This window comes from Pleuronectes platessa, chromosome 1 (assembly GCF_947347685.1).
Source record: "Pleuronectes platessa chromosome 1, fPlePla1.1, whole genome shotgun sequence".
Taxonomy (NCBI): domain Eukaryota; kingdom Metazoa; phylum Chordata; class Actinopteri; order Pleuronectiformes; family Pleuronectidae; genus Pleuronectes; species Pleuronectes platessa.
In genome coordinates this window covers 24800368-24822468 of record NC_070626.1, presented here as the reverse complement: position 1 = coordinate 24822468, position 22101 = coordinate 24800368, and the positions used below count along the sequence as shown (strand labels likewise).

Genomic DNA, 22101 nt, shown 5'->3' with positions numbered 1-22101 from the left:
TGGGGATATTTGTGTAAAGCCCCCAAAATGATCATTGTTTAGTATTCAAATGTCTTATAACGTCAAACATTGTTTAAGTATCTAACTAAACAAATAAAAGATCAGGCTAATATTTCATCCTGGATGGTGGAAGTGTTATTATCTATATAGGCTACGGTTTTGTAACATTACCACATTGGTGCAGAAACCAGTCGTAGCAGCATCGTATGATATAGAGCAAGACTTCAAAGCAAAGAACTATGAATCACATTTATATATAAATTATGTATAAGCAGGGCAAAGAAAACGTAGCCAGGTCCCTATATATCTATAAATATTCTGTTTACTTGTGCGCTATATTTTATATAGTAAGGGCTATTTTTATAAATACAATATAAATAGTAAAAAAATAGGGCTATATATATATATACATATTTGACATATATAGAAAATCATACACCGACATACCAAAAATCTAATATAAACAACATTGCATTGTTATTTATAGCAAAAATAGAGGAAGGTGAATTTTAACTGACCAAATAGAGAAACAATTAAAGAAATTTAAATTATTGTTTCTATTGAAAAAAAATGAAAATATAAATTCAAAGTTTCACAACTAGTTCTCCTCATCTCCACTAGGGGGAGGCAGATGTAACTCCTTCTTCCTCCCCAAGGGGGCGAACATGAGCCACGACCTATTTAAAGAAGAAGCTCGCGGATCCTTGGTCTCTTTACTTCAGCGGACACGTGTGAGTGGAGGGAGTCGAACACGTCCCCGCTTCGTAAAGCTAAACATCATCATGGGCTCCAGCATGTTTCCCGACCGGTTTTATCGTAAGTATTTAACGTCGACACATTAGAAAAATAACGCATCGTTAAGGAACACGGTGACGGAGTTTGAGCCTCGATCTGTGGACACGTGTGAATTAGCCGGACCCGTTTAACCCTGCGTCAAAATTCGGTTTATGACGCGTAACCTTCGTGAATACCAGCGTTGCTCTGTTAGCGGTAGAGTTAGCAACACGTGGAACCAAGCAAAATATAATTAAAGTGGTTTTTCAGACAAATAAACGCGCTACGACATGTCAACGTTAGCATAGCCCGGGTAGCATCGTTGCTAGCACGCCCTGCTTGAGCTAGCCTGGATGCTAACTGGAGGAATGTAGCCATCGATATATGTTATGTTCCAGTTTCTGGGGCAAACAAAAGAGTGGATGTTAAATTAATATATCACTGAATCATATGCCTTCTTCACTTCGCTTTCAATCAGGGTTTGAGTGATGTCCACGTTAGTCACGTGGATTTAATGCAGCAATAGAAGCTTACAAATTAGAAATGGTCATCCTTAGTCCAGTCCATCCTGGATTAGTAACTCGCTTGTCCTGGAATTTAAAAGTAAAATGTTAAGCACTAAACTGAAGAATAAGCAGATTAGAGCCGGAACTAATACTTAATCGTGCAATCTATTATATGAAAGAAAAAAAAAAGATGGTTGCTTTATTAATAATTGGTTACAGCTCGAATCTGCTATTTCATCAGGGCTGCATATTAACGTATCAATTCTGAGACCAAATAGTTTCTAATCCAGAATTGACTGGACTAAAGATTCGGAAGTTAATATTCAGCCCGGTACTGATGAATAAACAGATACGATCTGTAATTAATAGTTTAATCAATCATGTGAGAATTAATTAGATTACACAGATTACTTTCGCGGGATAAAACCAGTCAAATGTAATGTTAGTTATTTTCTTATCTCTTAATAAGAGGGGAATGCAATTGTTCAATCTATGGCTTGAGAATAAATACTTTAAGAATCTGTAAACATGTTTGGGGGGAATTGTTGAGGCAGTTTTACATTTTCTTAAGAGTTCAATATACAAGAGTTTGTCCAACACCTTTGAATAATAAAGATTACCCAATTGGCGTAATTGAACTAGAAAATGCGTCTCTCAAAGTGTTCATGGATTTGAGTTCAATAAGGTGTTAGTACAACATATTGAGCTCGGGAAGTAAAACAATCCTCTTCTGCACTTTCCCCCCAGTGGATCAAATGCCGTTGGTTGGACACCTGTATGATCCTGATGGAGGATGATGACGGTGGTGTCTGATCTTCTGAAGAATGTCCTGCTACTAACATCACAGTCAGCAGTTACAGCACTGTGACTACTACAGGAAATGGGTCAGAGAGGACTTCCTGTCTGCATCAGCGCTGTTTGAAAAGGTAAAATACTGTAACCTCTTTTGTGCATGTGCTGTTCTTACTGTAAATCCTTTTTCACAAGCTGCATCTTTGACAGCCTGGACTCTCTGACGTGAGAGATACTGGGTTTTAAAAATTCAGATGCAATATAAAAATGTCCCCGCGCTTTCTGCTCGCCTCTTCCCCATGGCGTCTCGGATTGAATAGGGGAGGATAAATCATAAAATAATATCTACAGTGTCGTAGCTGTCATGGATCACTGCCAGTGTAACGGAGTATAAAACCAAATGTCTGCATGTTCAACAGATAACTTGGTTTAAGCCTGAATGTGTTTTTTTCCCTTCCTTTTCCAGACTCAGGGTTTAAGTTTGGGACGATTAAACCACATGAGCTGTTGCAGCAGCTGTGAAAGACCCAGTCATAGGAAGTGCTCGTGCTTTACAGGTGAGAACCACTGTTTCTAATTTGAGTCCTTCTTGCGTCCACTGATAGCCCTTAAGCAACTTCCATTGGCGTAAGGGTTTGCAAAGTGATGCTACACTAAATCTTCTTCGTACTTCCTGACTGCTCCATTACATAGCAGCACAGATTGAATTGAGGAATACATTCGTGCTTGTTGGTCATGAACCAGGTTCAGATTCATAGATTTGTGGATTGTTACCTGCATATTGATCCTGTTATTTAGAGCGATGAAATGTCTACCTCTGGAAAACAGTCATCACAGCTCTATAGGGTTGAATAAAGTATTAAAAGACTTATTACATGTTGTCTTATCTAGTTGAGATTTGAAGGCACATACTTGTTGCAGTATGACAGTGCCGTGTTGTATCTGACAAGTTTAAATTCTTTTTCAGGTGAGACATTGGGCTCCTGAAGGAAAGTGGACCAGAGGAACATCGTCCTCCTGAGACTTATTTCTAAATGTGATTCTATTTGTAATGGCTTACAAATAATGCATTATGAATCTACCTTGTACTCTAATTTAAGAAATAAAAACATCTTTCAACTCATCTCTGCATTTGATACATTTTTGTAAGTTGTACGTTATGTTGAACCTATGAATACTGCATGGTGCTGCTAAACTATCCAGCTGCAAACAGCATCTTCAGCTATTCTGGTTAAACTAAATCATACTTGAGACTTATTGTACAGATTAGTGGGATTCAAACTTTTGAATAGTCAAGTGGTTTCGAAGGGATTAAAAGAAAGTTAACTGTCTGGTTTGGATCAGCCACCGAACTAGATAAGAACAGACTCCAACGGACAGTCAGGTCTGCAGGAAAGATCATCGGTGCCAACCTGCCCACCATCCAGGACCTGTACAACTCCAGAGTCAGGAAACGGGCAGGAAAGATCACTACAGACTTCTCTCAACCTATTCCATCTCCCCTCCGGGAGGCACTACAGATCTGTTCACTAAAACCTCTAGTTTCTTCCCCCACGCCGTCTCACTCCTGAACAGCCAATCCACCGTGGCACTGCAATAACCCTGGTTCTCTATAACCACTGTACAAAAACTGAAGTTATATTGTAATATTTATTTCACCCTCACACCATTCAATATTTATCCCTGCACTTAATTTCTTTTTTCTTAGACCATCGCATTGTTTGCTTTGTGTTTTCTATGCAAGAACATTGAGAGCCACGTCACCATATCAAATTCCTTGTTTGTACAACTTACTTGGCCAATTAAACCTGATTATGAATAACTAGGATCTTTATCAGGCTTCTCCTCTTGACCGGTACTCATCAACTGGTTTAGTTAATCCTGATAGTTGTACTGTTAGGCTTGATACCCTTTAAGAGATTATACAAAGACGTTTGTATTGAAACTTTATTACACATGTCAATCAGATGTAAAACACTTAAAAATTCTACAGTGAACATGAAACAATGTGGGGACATAATATAATGGCACAAGTCTAAAAATATTGCGTAAGTTCAGGTCGAATCTTTTTCCAAAGTATTGGTCGGGAAGCCTGTAAAAGTCTATGAAAACACGTCACATTAAAGTTTCAAATCAATATACGCATTTCAAAACAATAAAATTCAGTGAATCTTCTGCTTCATGGAAAACTGTCCAATGCCCCAGATGCACAAAATCTTAATCAAATACCGGGGGTTACGGAGCTGAAGAGACGGTGCACACCAGATTATAAAGGTCAAGTTGTTTACCTTCGATCCTAATTAAGAAGCGATACCTCTCCTAGAAAAACCACTTTAGCTTGACCGCATCATCCAGTGTGTTTTGAAACCTGATGTAAGGAGATCAGGAGCGAGCTCGTAGCAATGAAGAGACCTTGGGATCAGATACTATTCATCAGTCTTTTCATCAGCGTGGTAATGTCGGTACTCAGGCTTGAGCTCCCACGTGTTCTTGTGTGTTCCCTTCACGTTGTAGTTGCCGATATCTCGTAAGATTTCCTTCAAGAAACTCTGCGAGATGAAAAAGACGGAAGGTTACAAATACCTGTACTGCATAATATCTATTCTCTTGAGATAAAGCAGCAACGAGTAACACGAAGAGATACAAGAGCAAAAATTTGATTTCCTAGTGGTTGTTCTGTTGACTTACCACAGGCTGTTTGGTGATATCCACCAGGTCCTTGATGTTGTAGAACTGGTGCTTCTCAAAAGCAGAGAACAACATGTCCAACACCTGCTGTTTGTCTCCTCTTGCTCGTTTGCCCTCTTCCTTCTTTTTCCGGTCATACTCGAGCTGAAGAGGAGAAATCAGGTATCACATTGAGGCCCACACCTTACACAGCCATGCTATTTTAAGTCACATACAATTACTGATATTTTCTATATAGCAAAATAGGTTTTACTCCCTTTAATTTCAATTTATATATATCATGTCTGAACGTACAACATAATTGCTTGAGATTGGTAATTCATTCCTGTCATTAATAATATCCTTAGCAATAATTCATAATATGAATATTTCAATAACAAGTCAATTAATTAAAAAACTTGACAATCCTACAGAGTATTTGTTTCTTACATTGTAAGCGTGGTTGGAAACAGGTTTGTAGTTGCTGGTGACGGCCTTGTCCAGCTGCTGCGACAGCCTGGTCGGCTTAGAGGACTCTTCTATTTGTATCCTGTTAGACAACAAGAAATGCTCGTATATATGACAACAAATACTGTTTCCACACCTGTACAATATAATTCAATGTGATACAAAAGCTCTGCAATGAATACTATATGCTTTATTATATGATCATTCTTAGCATCTTAAATTTCAATTTAGAAGGTCAATATAAAAAAAAAAAACAGTTTAGCCTTTAGATCTTGAGATATTCAAATTATTTACAAAGGTTACCCAAGCTAACCTATAATTTAGAGCCCCCCCATACTGATATTAATGAGTAAAAAGATATATCAGTCAATGTATTCATTTAGTGAAAATAAAATAAGCAATGATTCCTAACATGTCATTATCAGATCCTTTTGAGAAAGAAATTTAAATGGGGCATGATGCTTTGCAGTTTAATGGAAAAATGTATACAATAATAAATAAAAAGACCAAATATAACTTTTTATAAATAGATATATTACATATACAGAAATAAAAAGATTAAACTAACAACAAAATATAGAGAACTTGAAGTAAGAGAATAAACATGTTTTGATAAGATGTCACCATACATGCCCATATTTTCTGTATTGTTACTCTGTAAAATAAACAAGATTAAACAATGACATTAAGATGTCCACATACATGTAGACTTTAAACAAGTGCTCACCTCTTCAGCTTCATGTAACTTTCACTAACAGAAGGTCTGCACTCTGCTCTCTGCACTACCACTCCCTCCAAGGCTATTTTATCTGAAAAAGAGCAGAGCAGATTAAAAGAATAGTTCAATAGAAACTTTAATTCCCATCGTGCTTTTTAGTGCATGTTTGTTTCATTGATATCTGAATGGAGGATGAGTGTTTGAATGTGTAAGTGAACAATGGGCCATTTATTATGAGAGAAAAAAACAATACACCCCAGAAACAAAGGCTTCCATGTTTATGAATCCGGTTGATTCAGAGCTCTCTCTTCTGAAGTTGAACGAAATTCAGCTCGTCAGCGAAATCATGACCAGGAAAGTTTATTTCCTAGTAACAGCTCTATGAAGCCGTTACATACATGTTCTCACATCCAGCCCCTCCAGATAATTCTAGGAGTTCAGTGCATGTCTGAAAGTAGATTAACCCGATGAAAAGAAAATGATGTGACCTAATGATCTAAACACACTGAACAGGTAAAAGAAGAAGAAATCCCTGATTCTTGAACAACTCACTAAAGAACCACTCGATCTCATCACAGGGTCTTGGCTTATTTATATTGAGTTGTTGATGGAAGCTTAGCTCCAATGAACATTTCCAGTAGAGATACAGACTAACATTACTGAGAGTTGAAGCCATCATCCTTCCTGAGCAGGACCAAAACTCATCTCAGTGGAACCTGATTTCCAGCTTCCAGTCGGGATGGTGCAAACTAAGATAAGACTTTTGGTACCAAGTCATCATCCAAAGCCTGTGTACTGGTCACTGCTGTGATACTACAAACACCATCTATTAAAAAAAAAAATGTTGTCACTCACAGGCGATGTGGAGGACTCACCTGGACCTGCCCCCGCCCCTGAGCTGCTGCCATCAGATCTCTCTTCTGACTGGCCTACAGGAAGGGAGGGAGGGATTGAGGGATGGTGAACATGGAAATATAGGGGGTGGAAAACGGAGGGAGGAGGGGATCGAACATTAGGAACCACAGCTAGGGTTTAGTCGCACACGAAAAGGTTTAATCACACAGAGCCACTCTGTGTACTTATGATTATGTACATGAGCGCAGGAGCGAAGCAAGCATGCCCTCACAACAAGCCAATGCAGACGACCTGCCCCACCACAAACACGCATCCACAACAGGGCTGCACAAATACCACACGTATTGTTTGAAACAGAATAAAAACACTGTATGTTTGCAATGCATTTCTCCAGTGTAAAGTTAAACGGTAAACAGTTTAGCAATAATTACCTCTCTTCTCTTTCAGCAGCCACCTAGGGCAGGTCTCCATTCAAAATAATTCATTTCTAGTTGTATTTATTAACATAAAAATACTAATGATGCCATTTCTACTGTGCAGCCCTAAATAGCAAAGAACATACACACTCACACAACGATGTCCCGATGTAAGCACACTAGCGCAAGCTCACCAGCACCCACTGCAACACAATGTAAGAATTACCTTTCAGGAGGCAGACAAGGCTGTTGGAATTCAAACCAAACCAAAAACACCCATGCACAAATTAAATCATCACCATACTGGGAATGATTTGTGTTGATATTGATCTAGTCTATGTTATTCAATTCAAAATCAAGCCGTAGATTCCGAATAATTTACTCAATCTGCCGAAGTGCATGACAGCGGATTGAAAATGTCAAACCAAAACAAATGACTGACAGGTGATTAAAAACAAACTCAAATACACACAGAGATTGAAACACACACACATATTTCCAACAGATCTGCTTGCCACTATTTGTCATTGACTCTGTATATTGTCTGTTATGTACAGTGCATCCGTACTCTGTTAGGACAGCGGATAACTTCACAACACAGGGATAAGTGTTCCCACAGTTCCCAGAACTAGGACAAGCATGGCAGACTGGGAGGAACTGGGCATGAAAGGACAGCAAGCAGCACAAACAGCAGCGGGATAGATGCCTCCACCACCTCACAACACACAACTTACCTCTCGGCTCTAGAACAAACAGGTCAGTAATACAACACAAACGTACACTTGGAATCCTCTCGTATTTGAGATGAGGGACTCACCTGCCGGATTCTCAGAGTAGACCGCCAGCAGCTGGCCTCCCACTGACTGCATGGTGAACGGGTGCTCGCGGGGCACAGACGCCGTCTTGGCTTCTATCCCCTCGATCACCGTCAGGTCTTCATTCAGAGTAAAACTCACCTGTGGAGGAGCGACATCATCATTTAGGCTTTTACAGGAAATGTTCTAACTTTTGATCTGTTATCCTACAGCGATATAACAGGCCCAAAAACACTCATGTATGCTATTAATAACATTTTCCAGCGTTGATGTAATTGTTCTCCTTTCAAACTTCACTTGCCTCTCCTTTTCCTTGGTTTCCTTTCCTGGGAGAAGAAAATAATAAAGACAATAAGAATAACAGGTCATAATAATCAATCTAAATGCATCAGTAACACTACAACTAATGTACGCTGCAGCAGGACAAACCATATTTCAATTTTCTGACACTTAAACAAAGACTTCTGCTATTTCACCGATGCCCGGTGGTTTCACCTACTTGGAGATGCGGAGTTTCCCGACGTCGCCTCTGCCAGCAGCTTTTGCCCATTGCTGAGAAAGGTATTTGGGAACCTGCGTGAACAAAGATGGGTTTATTATACGAGTGACGCTTTCACAGATTTCACTAAAGGACAGAAAAAGGGTAACTGTGCCTGGACTAACATCTTTGACATTAATCTGAGTTGAATCACACAACTGACAGGATTTATAATTAATAAAAACATAGTTGTCCAATATAGTTGTCACTTTCTGCAGGTACAGCTATTGCACTAAAGACTCATCCAGGAGGCAGGTTTCAGATAAACTGGCCAACTCCAGTTCCTAATAAGAAAAGAGTTGATGTATAATATTTTCCATCCGAAAAGGTCACGTTTGCATCTGCGTTTGTTTGCCAATTAGAAGGATTGTGCAAAAACTTTAGGATTTAAATATGTTATCTGAGGGGGTGTAGGTTTTTTAGCCGCTGTATGGTAACAAATAAGGCTAGAAAACTGTAAAAACCACCTATTAGTAGGTGAGAAACGAAATGTGGACTAAGCTATAAGGCTGGTTCGAAATGTAAGGGGAATGTTGAGCGCTGGCGGAGGTACCAGTAGAACCATTATAAGCCAATATTTTCATAAGATCCCCATGAATAGATACCTAAATGTTGTGAAATGCAGGGTTTATTGTTATTTACTGCTTTGGCCCCTCATAAACACGTCATATCATACTGAAGTGATTCAAGAAGCAGAATCAAACTATTGTAATAAATTGTCAAACCTTATACACGACCAATGTATTGATTATTTAGTTATTTCATGTCACTTCCAATTCAAGTAAAAGAGAAACTGCACGTTCGGACCTCACTGTAGATGTCTCAGCTTCCCACAGCAGGAACCTTTTATTTTGAGGAAACATAAACACAGGAGCTGCGTTCGCCACCGAAATGAAAACATGTCACATGGTTGTTTGTTAACTCCTCCTTTAACAGCTGCACAATCACCGGACTCCTGTTTAGATCCACAGTAACTTCACACAGAGGATTCCGCCCCCCGGCTCCACAGCTAACCTTTATCCGTGCGTTAGCCACAACGTACGGATTCATTCGCTTGTAGCAGCATGCTAAGCTACGTGCCTGTTTAGCTTCAGCTGCGTTTTAACAGACCCTGTCAAATTCAATGAGATCAATTCCATTAAAAAACAAACGACCACGCACCTTCACGAGCCAAACCCCCGTGTTCTGTTTGGCACCAGTTAAATCCACTTCTCCCTTTTCGGACATGTTTTAAACAGAGGCTTGGCAGAGCTCGTCAACACAACACGCATGCGTACAAAGTCCTATGGCGGCTCTAGAGGGACAGTCGGCTTTTGTCTCGGTCAAACCATGGGTCAAACGCACATTAAAAAAATCTACAGGCTTGTGAAGACTTGTGAAGACTTGTGAAGACCAGCATCATTTACCCCTGAACCAGCGCGGTGAATGCGCTCCCTGGGTAACAGGGATGAGCCAGCCCCACGCCCCACGCCACTACATTGCCATGGGTGGAACCAGGACACCAGTGGACACAGGAGCTGGGTCAGGCTGTCGTGTTCATATATATATCTATGGTCGTGTTGGCAGGACTTCAACCAACTAACTCATTCCACAATATCTAATACTATGTAATTCAAAAACTAAAATGAACCGTAACCATTTAAAATTAAATTAAATTAAATTAAATTAAATTAAATTAAATTAAATATAAAATAAATTTAACTAAATTAAGAATTATTTTTTTTTAATTTAATTAAATTAATAAAAAAAAACTGCGCACGCACATCCTGCGCAGAAGCCCACTGCGCACATTCTGCAGAAGCCCATTGCGCACATCATGCGCAGAAGCGCAATGCGCAGGAATTGCGCGCGCAGTTTTTTTTTTTTTTTTTTAATTTATTCAATTTAATTCAATAAAAAAAAATCATTTTTTTATTTATTAGTTTAAATTTACATAGTGTAATATATTTAGCAATTATAAATTCCTGCCAATTTTAAGAGTTCAGTACATTGCCGGAATGAACATGAGAAAGAGTGGGAATTGAACCCGCAACCTTCTTTTTGCAGTACAACAACTCTACCGACTAGGCCACACCGTCTGCTGATTTCTGTGAGGAACTAAGCATTTTAAAAGGATTGACAAATTATCAAAACCAACAAAAATTAGTCCTTAAGTTTTACTCAACCTGCGTCCCTGAAATTCAAGTATGTGTCCCTTCTGTATTTCCAAAAACACTTTTAGCATTTTGACACAAAACACTGGCATGAAAATTAATTAAACATGGACCCTACAGGGGTTTATCAGGCAATCCATGCCTAACATACTATATTGCAATCTTTCTGCAGCACGAACCTGAGAAACGAGAATACATAACACATCAGTATCATTACTTGGGTTTCCAGGGCTGTGACCAAGCAGCTGCACTCCAGCTGTTGTCCTGAATGAGCTTTGCTAATGAAAGGATACTGCATAGTCACATGCAGTATGCGTTGAGAGCACAGCATCCTGGTTTAAATGTTACTATCAACACATCTCCTTTGGTACTCTGTGTGGAACAAGCATACTGTGTCAGGGTGAAAATTAATTACACTGCATACAGTACAAGCGACACAAACGTTTTGTACTAACAGGAGAACACTTCCTTCAAAGTCGTACACAACACAATATGGATGATGGGTACACAGTTGTAGTGATGGTGGATACTTGTGTATTCCAAAAACTACAGGTCTATTAGAAGAATTTAGATAAACTGTTAATATTAGAAGAAGAGAATTTCCTTCTCAAACAGAGGAACTGTCTCTGGTTTACGCCTTAATCCTGATATAGCTTAAAAACCCAAAGCAAAGAATTAAATCATTTTCAACATGCATCAGTAGACATTCAATTATCTGAAATATTTTTAATAAACATGCAATTGTCAAAGTGGAGGTGTTCTATGTCTTGAAAAACAGCTTCGGATTCCTATCACTTGTCTGTGCATATGTACTAACTTTCTGGAGGCCAAGTATGAATTACGAAATGTGAGAATGGATTTAAAAAAAAGAACTGAACGTGTATATGTTGGGGGGGGGGGGGGGCGCCAATTTGAAATCTCGCCTAGGGCGCCAACATTGCTAGGACCGGCCCTGGTTATTTCTTTGATGTAATTAATCAGTTAATTTATAGGTTTATTCATATCCCCGAACTCAAGCAACAGTCTTTTTTTTATAACTAAAATTGCTGCTTAGATGTGAGACAACATATTTAAGAATTAATTGCATATATCTTAAAGAAGATAAGACACACAGGTAGAAAAAAAACTAAATGTTTATTGATATGACACATGAAAGACTGCAACATTACAAAGTATATATTTGTGTCACAATGTATCACAGATTACTGAATCCAAATTGTAAAATATTACCTGATTTCACTGAATATCAACACAAGTAAAGCGCACATCTTTTAATATATACTCCCATATCATTAGACCTGAAACAGTGTCTCCTGAACAAAAACAAGCTTCACTGGCTGCAGCTTTACAACAGCTTGAATCTTTTTAAAGCATTTTCCAGTCCAGTCATGTCATATAGTCTGTTATATCAAGTTTAGTTGACCTCATATACCAACACAAAATGAAGCCTCACAGACCTGCATCTGTAGAGACAGGCCATGTTGTACAAAACTCTGAATGAAAATGTCACCAGCTGGACTGTGGCTGCAGGTCTGCACATTTAAACGCAGCACATTCTTGACTCTTACAGGAACATTCGGTCCTTGCTGTGGGAGAATTTTGTGTTGAGCTCCTGTGATTTCTTCAGCAGCCGCTGCTTTTGGGCCTCGTCGAAGCGATTCACCTGCAGGTCCTCTTCCCGATCGAACGCCCTCCTCTCCACCGGCTTGTCCACCTTCTCCTTCGCTTTTGCCTTAAGCTTCTTTGAGTGCAATGTCATCAGAGACTCCGCACGCTTAGACTCCTGTAACAGGGAGTGGGGTCATTTATTATGTAAAGAGACATTCAGAAAAAAGGAATAATGAGGTAAAATCACTTACATTATACTTTGATACCGTCTCCGCCATTTTTAAGTCCTTTACGGGGACTTGTGGGACACTTTCTTTCTCATCCTCCTCACCCTTCAGCTTTTTCTCGAGGCGTTCCTATCAGGCAAGAACAGACCAACAAAAGGAAAGTAATATATAAAGGCTCCGAGATGCTTGATCAAAATGACAGATAGTTCTATAGAGATAAGTTGTTTTACCCTGTGCTTGCGGTCCCTGTCTGCTGGTGTATCTGTCCACATGGTGCGATCTTTGTTCTCTGGACCTGATTTCTTCTTGAAAGTTCGAGCCCCTAAGCCGATGTGCTGCAGCTCTGGTGGGAGCTCTGTCATCCATGTTTCTCTGGCAACTACCTCAGGAGTCTCCTGTTTACACAGAAAACAGAGGAATGAATTCATACTGTAGAGGAAGAAAACCTTAGAAGAAACGGGACATTGTAGCTCTAGACATTTAGCATAAAAATCTTTTAAATATTATGTTTTTATCAAGCCAAGTGACCAGTCTGTTGATTTTAAACTATAGCATCTGTACAGTCTAAACTATGCAAATAAGATTAAGATTCCTATACTGGTAAATACAATTAGCGGAAAATGAAAATGAGGACTCACGTCTCCAGTGAGTTTATCTTTCATCCTCTGTGCTCTGCGCTCAAAGTCCTGGGCCACAGAGTCCCTGATAGGCCCTTTGGTTGGCATGGGTCCAATCACTTCCTCTTCCTCCTCCTCCTCTCCCTCGCTGCTGGAGGGCTGAGCCTTGTAGCCGGGGGGCAGGGCAGGACCCTCACTGTCTCCGCCATCATCATCATTCTCATCCTCATCATATGCTGCTCTGCGAAACCCGGGAGGCAAAGCTGGTCCCAGCAAAGGCAGCCTGAAGGAACACGATGAAGTTACAGCTTTCATAATTACACTCTTTATTTACACGGTTGTCCTCAACAACTTATTCTTAGAATTCACTAGAAGAAAAGATAAAATGTGTTAATTTACCTCTCTGGTGAACTCTGTGTTTTCTTAAATCCTGGTGGGAGAGCTGGTCCAAAGTAATAGTCGTCGTCATCAACTTTTGTCTTTGTTTTCTCTGCCCTGTTCAAAAGAAACATGACACATTATAGTTTGTTGATAATTTAATTCTTTGGTAATATTTTTTTTTAAATCCTAACTACAAAAATACTTTACAGATCAGTTTTAAGCAATTAATCTGAATTTTTGTTAAGTTGCCAGGTTGTGGGAAATCCACCTCTTGCATTGGTCTTTCAAGGAAACTCTCTAAGTCTCTTCTTGATAAGAAACATTTACTTATACACTGCTTAATAACATTTACAACTGTAGTCACATTGTGGTACAATTATTAATGTACCTGTAAGCAGAGTCTGACTCGGTCCTGACACAAAATTTAAAATGGTGATTGTAAAAGCTGTTTTTGTTACTTTGGAAGTTTAACTTTAGAAGTACACATTCTGTTCTTTAAACAAGGACTCATTTATATATAAATGACGATTAAGTTGATCAGCTAGTGTATAATTAACTTATAGTTGCAACTCTAGTCGTGGATTATCCCCTTTCTACAAGGCCATTAGCAGAAGTGACAATGTTAATAATTCAGAAGTTCTGCAATGCATCAGATCTGCAGTCGTAATGAACAATCTATAAACTGCATTAACAAACAGTTTACATGAGTATTTGTCCTTTTCCAGAGAGCAGCAGGGCAAACTGTCAATTATAGCCGCGCCCCTGGTGCATTAAAGAGCTAAAAGAGTGGCAACACAGAAGCTGTTGTTATTAATGGCTACAGCAGATCTATAAAGCATAGATAAACACTGTATCATCCATTAATAAGCCCACTGGTTGCGGCTGTGTGTGTGACATGGACGAGTGGACCCACCGTGCAGGTCCGCCTCCAGCTGAGTGACTCGTCTTGGCTCTTTTCACCGACACCTCTGGCTCACTCTCATCCGACGAGCTCGACGGTTCCCCCCGCTTGTATCCCGGAGGCAGAGCGGGACCGGCGACTGCACAGTTCAGGAGGGAAACAGCTGAGCACCGAGGGAAACACTTCCACACACAAAGTGAAGTGACCGAAACAACATCGAATCTGCGCGGAGGTTGTGTTTGCTCTCATACTCACATCCATCGTCACTGTCCGACTCCATGTCGCTTAATTCCCCGAACATCAGGACCGGAGCCGGTCCGATTAATTCATCAGACGACATATTTAATATACAACTTTATATGTGTGTAACTTATACAATGTAGCTTCGTTAATGTCTAATAGAACAATAAAGAAGGAACCATGGATGTGCGAAGGGATTTAACCTTTCACACCGGAAGTAAACACTGGGCATCTTACCGGGGGGAAGTCACATTAAAACAGGAAGTTAGACACAGAAATAAAAGCAAAACGTATTTTTATATTGTGTTTTTATTTGTGTTTTAAATATATTTTATTCAGATATTTTTTGGCTATTTTCTTTTATTATAACATGAGGGTGATTTATAATTAAGAAACAAAAATGTTTGTTAATGATTGTTTCTTATGTGAGCTTTAATTAAAAGTGTTATCCGTCAAGTTGTTTCAAACAATTCAGTTTTACACATTTAGTATTTTAACAATCTTCTTAATTAACGAAACTCACATTAATAAATCGAAAGGGTAGTTGAGTGCAGTATATAATATGCAAATAGCAGTATATAATAGCAAATAGCTTTTTCATAACAAATTACAACACTAACATGTTCAAATATGAGCAGAATAATACTTTATAACAGTTAACATATATACTGTATGTAAACTGTAATAGAGTCTCTTTTCTTCACAGTTGTTTACTTTTTAAATCTGTTTTATTTTGAAGTTGGCCGGAGCTGATCTCCTGTGTCACATCCATAGACTGTATGGTCACATCACGTCGCAGTAACTGAAGCAACTCCTCGTCCAGTCGATCTGAGCAGAAGATCAGTTGTGACTGAGTGACAAGATCAAACCGACATGTTTTGAAACAGACTGTCGATTTAAACCTTTTTATAAAATGGGTAAAAGAGACAGAGGAGACCGCGGTGAGTTGCTAATGCTACTTCTTTCAAACCCCATGCTTAGCTAGCTGCTAGCTTCAGTGGCGTTGTGAGAGGGACAGGATCCTAAAACCTCGACTGAAGGTTTCTTTAAACTCACATTTCCCTGCTCTATAATAACTGTACACTGGCTCCACCATAAGTCTTTGGACGCATCATTAAATGTGCGTGTTGATGAGATGACGCAGTTGCAATGAAAGGACACCTCAGGGTTTGCTTATTTGCTCTTTCTAAAATACACACCATTCATTTCTCATGTAGTATCATGAATTGAAACGCAGGGATGACACACTAATAGAATTGTTTGTGTTATGCACACAAACCCTCAGAGACTTGCACTTAATATCATGATAATCATCATACATAGTAGAATAGAACCAAAAGTAGTTCTGTGTTGTTACTGAGAACGATTTCTAACTCTTGCAGAGTCCAAAAAGTCCAAGAAGCGTTTCCAAGATGAGGAAGACGATGAGGACGAGGCCGGGGGCAGCGAGTCTCAGGAGGCCATACCCGCTGCAGCAGGGAAACAAGTGGACGAGTCCGGCACCAAACTGGACGAGTACGGAGCCAAAGACTACCGAGTTCAGATGATGCTGAAGAACGATCACTCTTCTCGGCCCCTCTGGGTGGTAAGACCACGCTTGTTGTTGGATTCCTCATTTGATGCAGTTTTCTGGGACCTCCTGTTTTTACAATATATCCTAAAGGATGTTTCCTGTTATTTCCCCGCTCATCATCTTTTATCTCTCCCTCCTCCAGGCCCCAGATGGCCACATCTTCCTGGAGGCCTTCTCACCGGTGTATAAGTACGCCCAGGATTTCTTGGTGGCCATCGCAGAGCCAGTGTGCCGGCCGAACCACGTCCACGAGTACAAGCTGACGGCCTACTCTCTGTATGCAGCCGTCAGTGTGGGGCTGCAGACCTCTGACATAGTGGAGTACCTGCAGAAACTCAGCAAGACGTCTGTACCTGATGGAATCGTGCAGTTTATCCAGGTATCCTGGTTTGGAAGGAACGTTTTGAAAATGTTTTGTTTTTGATGTCATGTTCTTCATTTGTTTATCTAATCCTTGCATTTACTTCCCCCTCGTCCCTTAGCTCTGCACAGTGAGCTACGGCAAAGTCAAGCTGGTGCTCAAGCACAACAGGTAAAGTTAGGTCAGCAGCCTTTCCTTCTCTCTGTGTGTGTCATCCCTTCAGTGAGCCTCTGGCAATGTGCTGCCTGTGTTGTCCTCAGGTACTTCGTGGAGAGTGCCTTCCCCGATACGATCCAGCGCCTCCTGCAGGACAGTGTGATCCGTGAATGTCGTCTGCGTACTGCAGATGGCGCCGACACTGAGCTCATTACTGAGATTATCCACAGCAAATCAGCGGTATGCCACACAACGTCTGCCCTTACACACACTCAAACATAAAATTATGTATCACGGTTAAGTTTTAAATAACATGTGTGTGTGTGTCTGACAGATCGCCAGGTCTCTTATGGAAAAGGGGGCTGCATCCAGCTCACAGCAGCCCAGCGAGGGACAAACTTCCACCACGCAAGTCCCCGAGGACATCTTCAGCTACTATGAACAGATGGATAAAGAAGAGGAGGAGGATGAGGAGACTCAGACTGTGTCCTGTGAGATTCGCCAGGTACACATCCGATTTCATCAGAACAAAGTTAATATCACTACTGACCATTTAAACTGTTGTTATATTCTCTTGCTTGTTATTTTGGCTGCAGTATCTGTTGTTACAGTTGTCATATATTTCTATAATTTGGAATATAATTGTCTGGGGCTGCAAATGACAGTTTTCATTAGTGAAAGAAATCCTAATATTTGAGAAAGGGAAACGTGAGAATATCCGACACCGAGGTTTTCTATGCAGCTTTTTACTCTGCACAGAAACCAACATGGAAGTTAAATTAAAGAGTAGATGTACTCATATTCATTCAAAACCTCATGAGCACGTACCTAACGTAAAAGCTAGCAGTATATCTGATGAATAGTGTCTTCAAGTCAAAGTTAGCATCTTTTGATTTTATAAAAAAAATGATATACCTTGCTAGAGGAATCAAAAAATAGTTTTATTAGTGATTCTCTATTTACTTCTTTTCTCTGAATCGGGTGTAGGAGATGATCGAGGAGCTGCAGAAGCGTTGCATTCAGCTGGAGTACCCCCTCCTGGCAGAGTACGACTTTCGCAATGATACAGTCAACCCAGACATCAACATTGACCTGAAGCCCACCGCTGTGCTGCGGCCCTACCAGGAAAAGAGTCTGCGCAAGATGTTTGGAAACGGACGTGCTCGATCTGGGGTCATCGTGCTGCCCTGCGGTGAGACAGCTGGAGCAGAGGGAGGACAGAACATTGAGGGACATAACAGAAAGGACAACAATAATAAAAAACACAGAATTAAATGAATTGAAAGAGGAATAATGTACTGTATACAAAGTTAAACAAATATTTGCCCAGCTGATGTGAAACAAGGAGTTTCCTCTACTTCTCTTTTTGCATAAATCTTTGTGTAAAAAGTTTTGCACTCATTTTATTTCCCCCCCTCTGCTTTCCAGGAGCTGGCAAATCTCTGGTGGGCGTGACAGCGGCGTGCACGGTGCGTAAGCGCTGCCTGATTCTGGGTAACTCCTCTGTGTCGGTGGAGCAGTGGAAGGCCCAGTTCAAGATGTGGTCCACCATCGACGACTCTCAGATCTGCCGCTTCACGTCCGACGCCAAGGACAAACCCATCGGCTGCTCGGTGGCCATTAGCACCTACTCCATGCTGGGTCACACCACCAAGCGCTCCTGGGAGGCCGAGAGGGTCATGGAGTGGATGCGGAGCCAGGAGTGGGGACTCATCATCCTGGATGAGGTGCACACTATCCCCGGTGAGCTGTTACACTCCAAGTCCAGACAAAAGCTCCAGTGAACTTACTCAATGCATAAAGCAATAATTCCTCGTCTTCTCTGTAGCCAGGATGTTTCGTCGTGTTCTGACCATTGTCCAGGCTCACTGCAAACTGGGGCTCACTGCCACACTGGTCAGGGAGGACGACAAGATTGTGGACCTCAACTTCCTTATCGGGCCAAAGCTTTATGAGGCCAACTGGATGGAGCTACAGAACAACGGCTACATCGCTAAAGTCCAGTGTGCAGAGGTGAGTCTATGAAGTAGGCAGCGCAGACTCCTCTCTTTGTGTGGACTTTGTTACTGGATGTTAAGTCGATGAAGTGAGACATGCAGAGTTGTTTTGAGCCATTTGCAAAAAGCTGAACATTCAATTATTTGGGCTGGGGTCTCACATGTAGTAGAACATTTTCTTTGCAAAGCCTCGAACTGCTACTTTTGTTTTTTTATAAATATTCATTACATGACCAAGAACACATGAGCCGGTTCCACACAGATAAATCTGAACCATGTCTGTGCTTCAGGTTTGGTGCCCGATGTCTCCAGAGTTCTACAGGGAGTACGTGGCCATTAAGACGAAGAAGCGCATCCTCATTTATACCATGAACCCCAATAAGTTCCGCGCCTGCCAGTTTCTCATTCGCTTTCATGAGCGCCGCAATGACAAGATCATTGTCTTTGCTGACAACGTGTTCGCCCTGAAGGACTACGCCATTCGCCTCAACAAGCAAGTCATGAACAGTCAGAACAACTTGTTTCTTTGTATTTCCTCCTTAAGTTTGTTTTCATCTCCTGTCGCTCTGTCGTCCTCAGGCCTTACATCTATGGTCCGACATCTCAGGGGGAGCGTATGCAGATTTTACAGAACTTCAAGCACAACCCTAAGATCAACACCATTTTCATCTCCAAGGTAAATCACTCAGTCTCATGGATTTAATGCACGTGAGATAGACCACAGGGTGCCCTCTTGTGGCCAGTAAGAGACACAGCAGTATTTATATATTACTAGCCTCTAAGCAGTGTGTTCACATACACATTAATAATCCAATCAATACTCGTATCTGAAATAGATGATTTTATGATTTTATCCTCCTTTCATTCTCTGAAAAATCCTATAAACTGTTATTGTAAAACAAAGTTGATACAGAGTAATCTGCACTGTGTACTACTTTTGTATTGTACTGGTTCAGCAGTCATTTTACAATTATATTGCTGACAGGTTATATCCTATTTGCACTTTGCTGAAGATTCAGATCTTGACACAAGAGAAATTCACACTGGACTTGACTTTTCAATAAAACAGTAAATGCACGGTGATGACATCGATACAGTGGTAATATCGCATTTCTACATCTCTCAAACAGGTTGGAGACACCTCATTTGATTTGCCAGAAGCCAATGTTCTGATCCAGATCTCCTCCCATGGGGGGTCTCGCAGGCAGGAGGCCCAGAGGCTTGGTAGAGTCTTACGAGCAAAGAAAGGTCTGTGTGTCTGCGACAACAACAAAGAAACCACTGGGATTGTTTGCTCACACATGACAAATGCTGACATGACTGTTTTTGACTTGTATAGGAATGGTTGCAGAGGAGTACAATGCCTACTTCTATTCGCTGGTGTCCCAGGACACACAGGAGATGGCGTACTCCACCAAGAGGCAGAGATTCTTGGTGGACCAGGGCTACAGCTTTAAGGTGCTTTCCCGCTCTTTGTGTTTCCTCTAGGTTCTTGTGGCAGATTGTCTCCGTTATTTATACACTAGCTCCAGACGTGTTGCTGCCTGATAATATGTTGTCGGAGGTCTTTGGTTCATCAGGTTTAATCTTGCCCGGGATCTGCCTCCATGCTCATCAACACTGAAATGTGACAGTGATTCTGGCAAAAGCAAACAAGAGTTTTACATAAGAGAAACAATGAATGGACCAGAAAAGAATCTGGTTTGAGAAAACTCATCTTTCAATCACAGAGATATGTTATATCCAAAGAGAGCTGCACCTGATCTGCTGAATCTATTCATTTAGAGAGATGGAGCTCAAGTTGATTGACAAAATGACAAACTTGGTGAAAACGAGATTTTATCTTGACTTGTCTGTGTTGTAAATATGTAAAATAGCATTCAGCCATTACAATTTCACATTAATGTTCTGCAGGAAGACTGGAAAAATCTTTATAAATAAGAAAATCTTTGTGCTGTGATCTTGGATCTTTGTTTATGTGACACCCCGTTCTGTTCTCGTTAAAAAATACTTGTTCTAATTTGGCGTGTTCCTCCTCTTTCATAGGTCATCACTAAGTTGGCCGGTATGGAAGAAGAAGACTTGATGTTTTCCACCAGAGATGAGCAACAGCAGCTGTTGATGAAGGTCCTCGCTGCGTCCGACCTGGATGCTGAGGAGGAAGTGGTGGCCGGGGAGTTTGGCACACGACCACAGGTGAAGACCTTCGCCAAACTCTTACTCAGAAAACTCTTACATGCTTACTGTTGTTTTTGTGAATTGTCAAACTAATCGAATGTCATCTCTCTCTGCTTCCTTATCAGTTCTCGAGGCGAACGGGCACCATGAGCTCCATGTCCGGTGCAGATGACGCAGTCTACATGGAATATCACAGCAGAGGCAGCAAATCCTCCCAACTCAAGGGCATTCATCCGCTGTTCAAACGCTTCAGAAAATAGATGCACTGACTGAGACGTTCACACCCAAATACCTACTCTGTTGCTTATCAACTGTTTGAGGTGGTTTCACAGAACTGCATTTTCTCAGAATGAAAACCAAATTGACCTTTTGTTAATCAGCTTTTGAGTTAATGTGGCAAAGATTTGAAAGGCTTTTACATCACAAAAACGTTGATCCTATTTAGGATTTGGCATTAGTAAAATCTGGGGACAGTGAGAGGTGAGAGTTTAGGTTTATTTGGGTTTGTTTAAGATATTCCAAAAAACCCACACACCTGCATCGAGAGCCTGTTACCTGGTGCAGACTGCCAGACTAATTTCCCCTTGAAGGGCTCTACCTACGGCTTGGTTGGTCAAATATGTGCATTGTGGGAACTCAGGACAGAGTTGAAGCTCATTGGCTTGGGAGGACCAAAACTATCAAGGTTGATTCAAACATGCATTGTGGTGGAGATATGGACGAGAGAGGTCAGGGAATAGACAGAGCCCAATTAAATGTTTGATTGTGTAAAATGTAAAAAAAGAAATCCGTCAGAGTATTCTTTTTTTGTGAGATATATAACTGTTGATTGTCTTTTGTAACTTAACATAGGTTTAACTCAGTGCGTTTTATCTCTGAATTGTAAATAAAGGCAATTTTAATTTCAGAAATCCACTTTAAGAATATCACACCAAAAGTTTGGCCCAAGTTAATGACAGCGTGAGTGCTTCCTGACACAGAGACATGAATAACGTGCAAATATTTCACATTTGTGCCATCTAGCCCCGGTGCAACATTCATCTCTATGGGAAAGGGGCTGAATTGGCCGTTAGGTTTAGGAGAAATGTTCCACATGAATCTCCTGCCTGTGTTAGCTCCACACTGAGATAAGCCCTGCGCCTCCTGCAGACTGTACACGG

The 22101-nt window shown here is 40.7% G+C and overlaps 3 protein-coding genes, 1 long non-coding RNA gene and 2 other non-coding genes across 7 annotated transcripts; 4 read left to right on the top strand and 2 right to left on the bottom strand.

Moving 5' to 3' along the window:
• The first annotated feature begins 672 nt into the window (after positions 1-672).
• On the top strand, positions 673-3195 carry LOC128438092 (uncharacterized). The gene is made up of 4 exons (XR_008338285.1): positions 673-816; positions 2028-2206; positions 2539-2629; positions 3040-3195. It is a non-coding gene; the product is annotated as an uncharacterized LOC128438092 (long non-coding RNA).
• Positions 2268-2404, top strand: LOC128445967 (small nucleolar RNA SNORA31). Its single transcript, XR_008339530.1, has one exon. It is a non-coding gene; the product is annotated as a small nucleolar RNA SNORA31 (small nucleolar RNA).
• Positions 2662-2794, top strand: LOC128445960 (small nucleolar RNA SNORA31). The gene has a single exon (XR_008339528.1). It is a non-coding gene; the product is annotated as a small nucleolar RNA SNORA31 (small nucleolar RNA).
• An 810-nt stretch (positions 3196-4005) lies between the features above and the next one.
• On the bottom strand, positions 4006-9858 carry gtf2f2a (general transcription factor IIF, polypeptide 2a). 2 transcript variants are annotated; one of them, XM_053424544.1, is made up of 9 exons: positions 9711-9858; positions 8511-8584; positions 8313-8337; positions 8014-8152; positions 6801-6854; positions 5935-6016; positions 5190-5289; positions 4761-4904; positions 4006-4621 (listed from the first exon to the last, which is right to left on the bottom strand). In XM_053424544.1, exons 1-9 carry the CDS (start codon positions 9774-9776, stop codon positions 4499-4501), a joined length of 807 nt encoding a protein of 268 aa, XP_053280519.1. In that variant the 5' UTR covers positions 9777-9858; the 3' UTR covers positions 4006-4498. The 2 variants fall into 2 exon arrangements, with proteins under 2 accessions (XP_053280519.1, XP_053280528.1); XM_053424553.1 differs by lacking the exon at positions 6801-6854.
• Positions 9859-11821: 1963 nt separating this feature from the next.
• gpalpp1 (GPALPP motifs containing 1) lies at positions 11822-14917 on the bottom strand. The gene is made up of 7 exons (XM_053419108.1): positions 14692-14917; positions 14449-14575; positions 13554-13649; positions 13176-13437; positions 12768-12932; positions 12562-12666; positions 11822-12485 (listed from the first exon to the last, which is right to left on the bottom strand). Exons 1-7 carry the CDS (start codon positions 14774-14776, stop codon positions 12267-12269), a joined length of 1059 nt encoding a protein of 352 aa, XP_053275083.1. The 5' UTR covers positions 14777-14917; the 3' UTR covers positions 11822-12266.
• A 509-nt stretch (positions 14918-15426) lies between these two features.
• Positions 15427-21852, top strand: LOC128459144 (general transcription and DNA repair factor IIH helicase subunit XPB). Its single transcript, XM_053444273.1, has 15 exons — positions 15427-15617; positions 16059-16261; positions 16392-16628; positions 16732-16781; positions 16871-17006; positions 17101-17271; positions 17754-17958; positions 18195-18509; positions 18595-18779; positions 19054-19256; positions 19343-19439; positions 19894-20011; positions 20103-20221; positions 20810-20959; positions 21067-21852. The coding sequence occupies exons 1-15, from the start codon at positions 15590-15592 to the stop codon at positions 21199-21201; spliced, it is 2352 nt and encodes a 783-aa protein (XP_053300248.1). The 5' UTR covers positions 15427-15589; the 3' UTR covers positions 21202-21852.
• Positions 21853-22101: the final 249 nt, after the last annotated feature.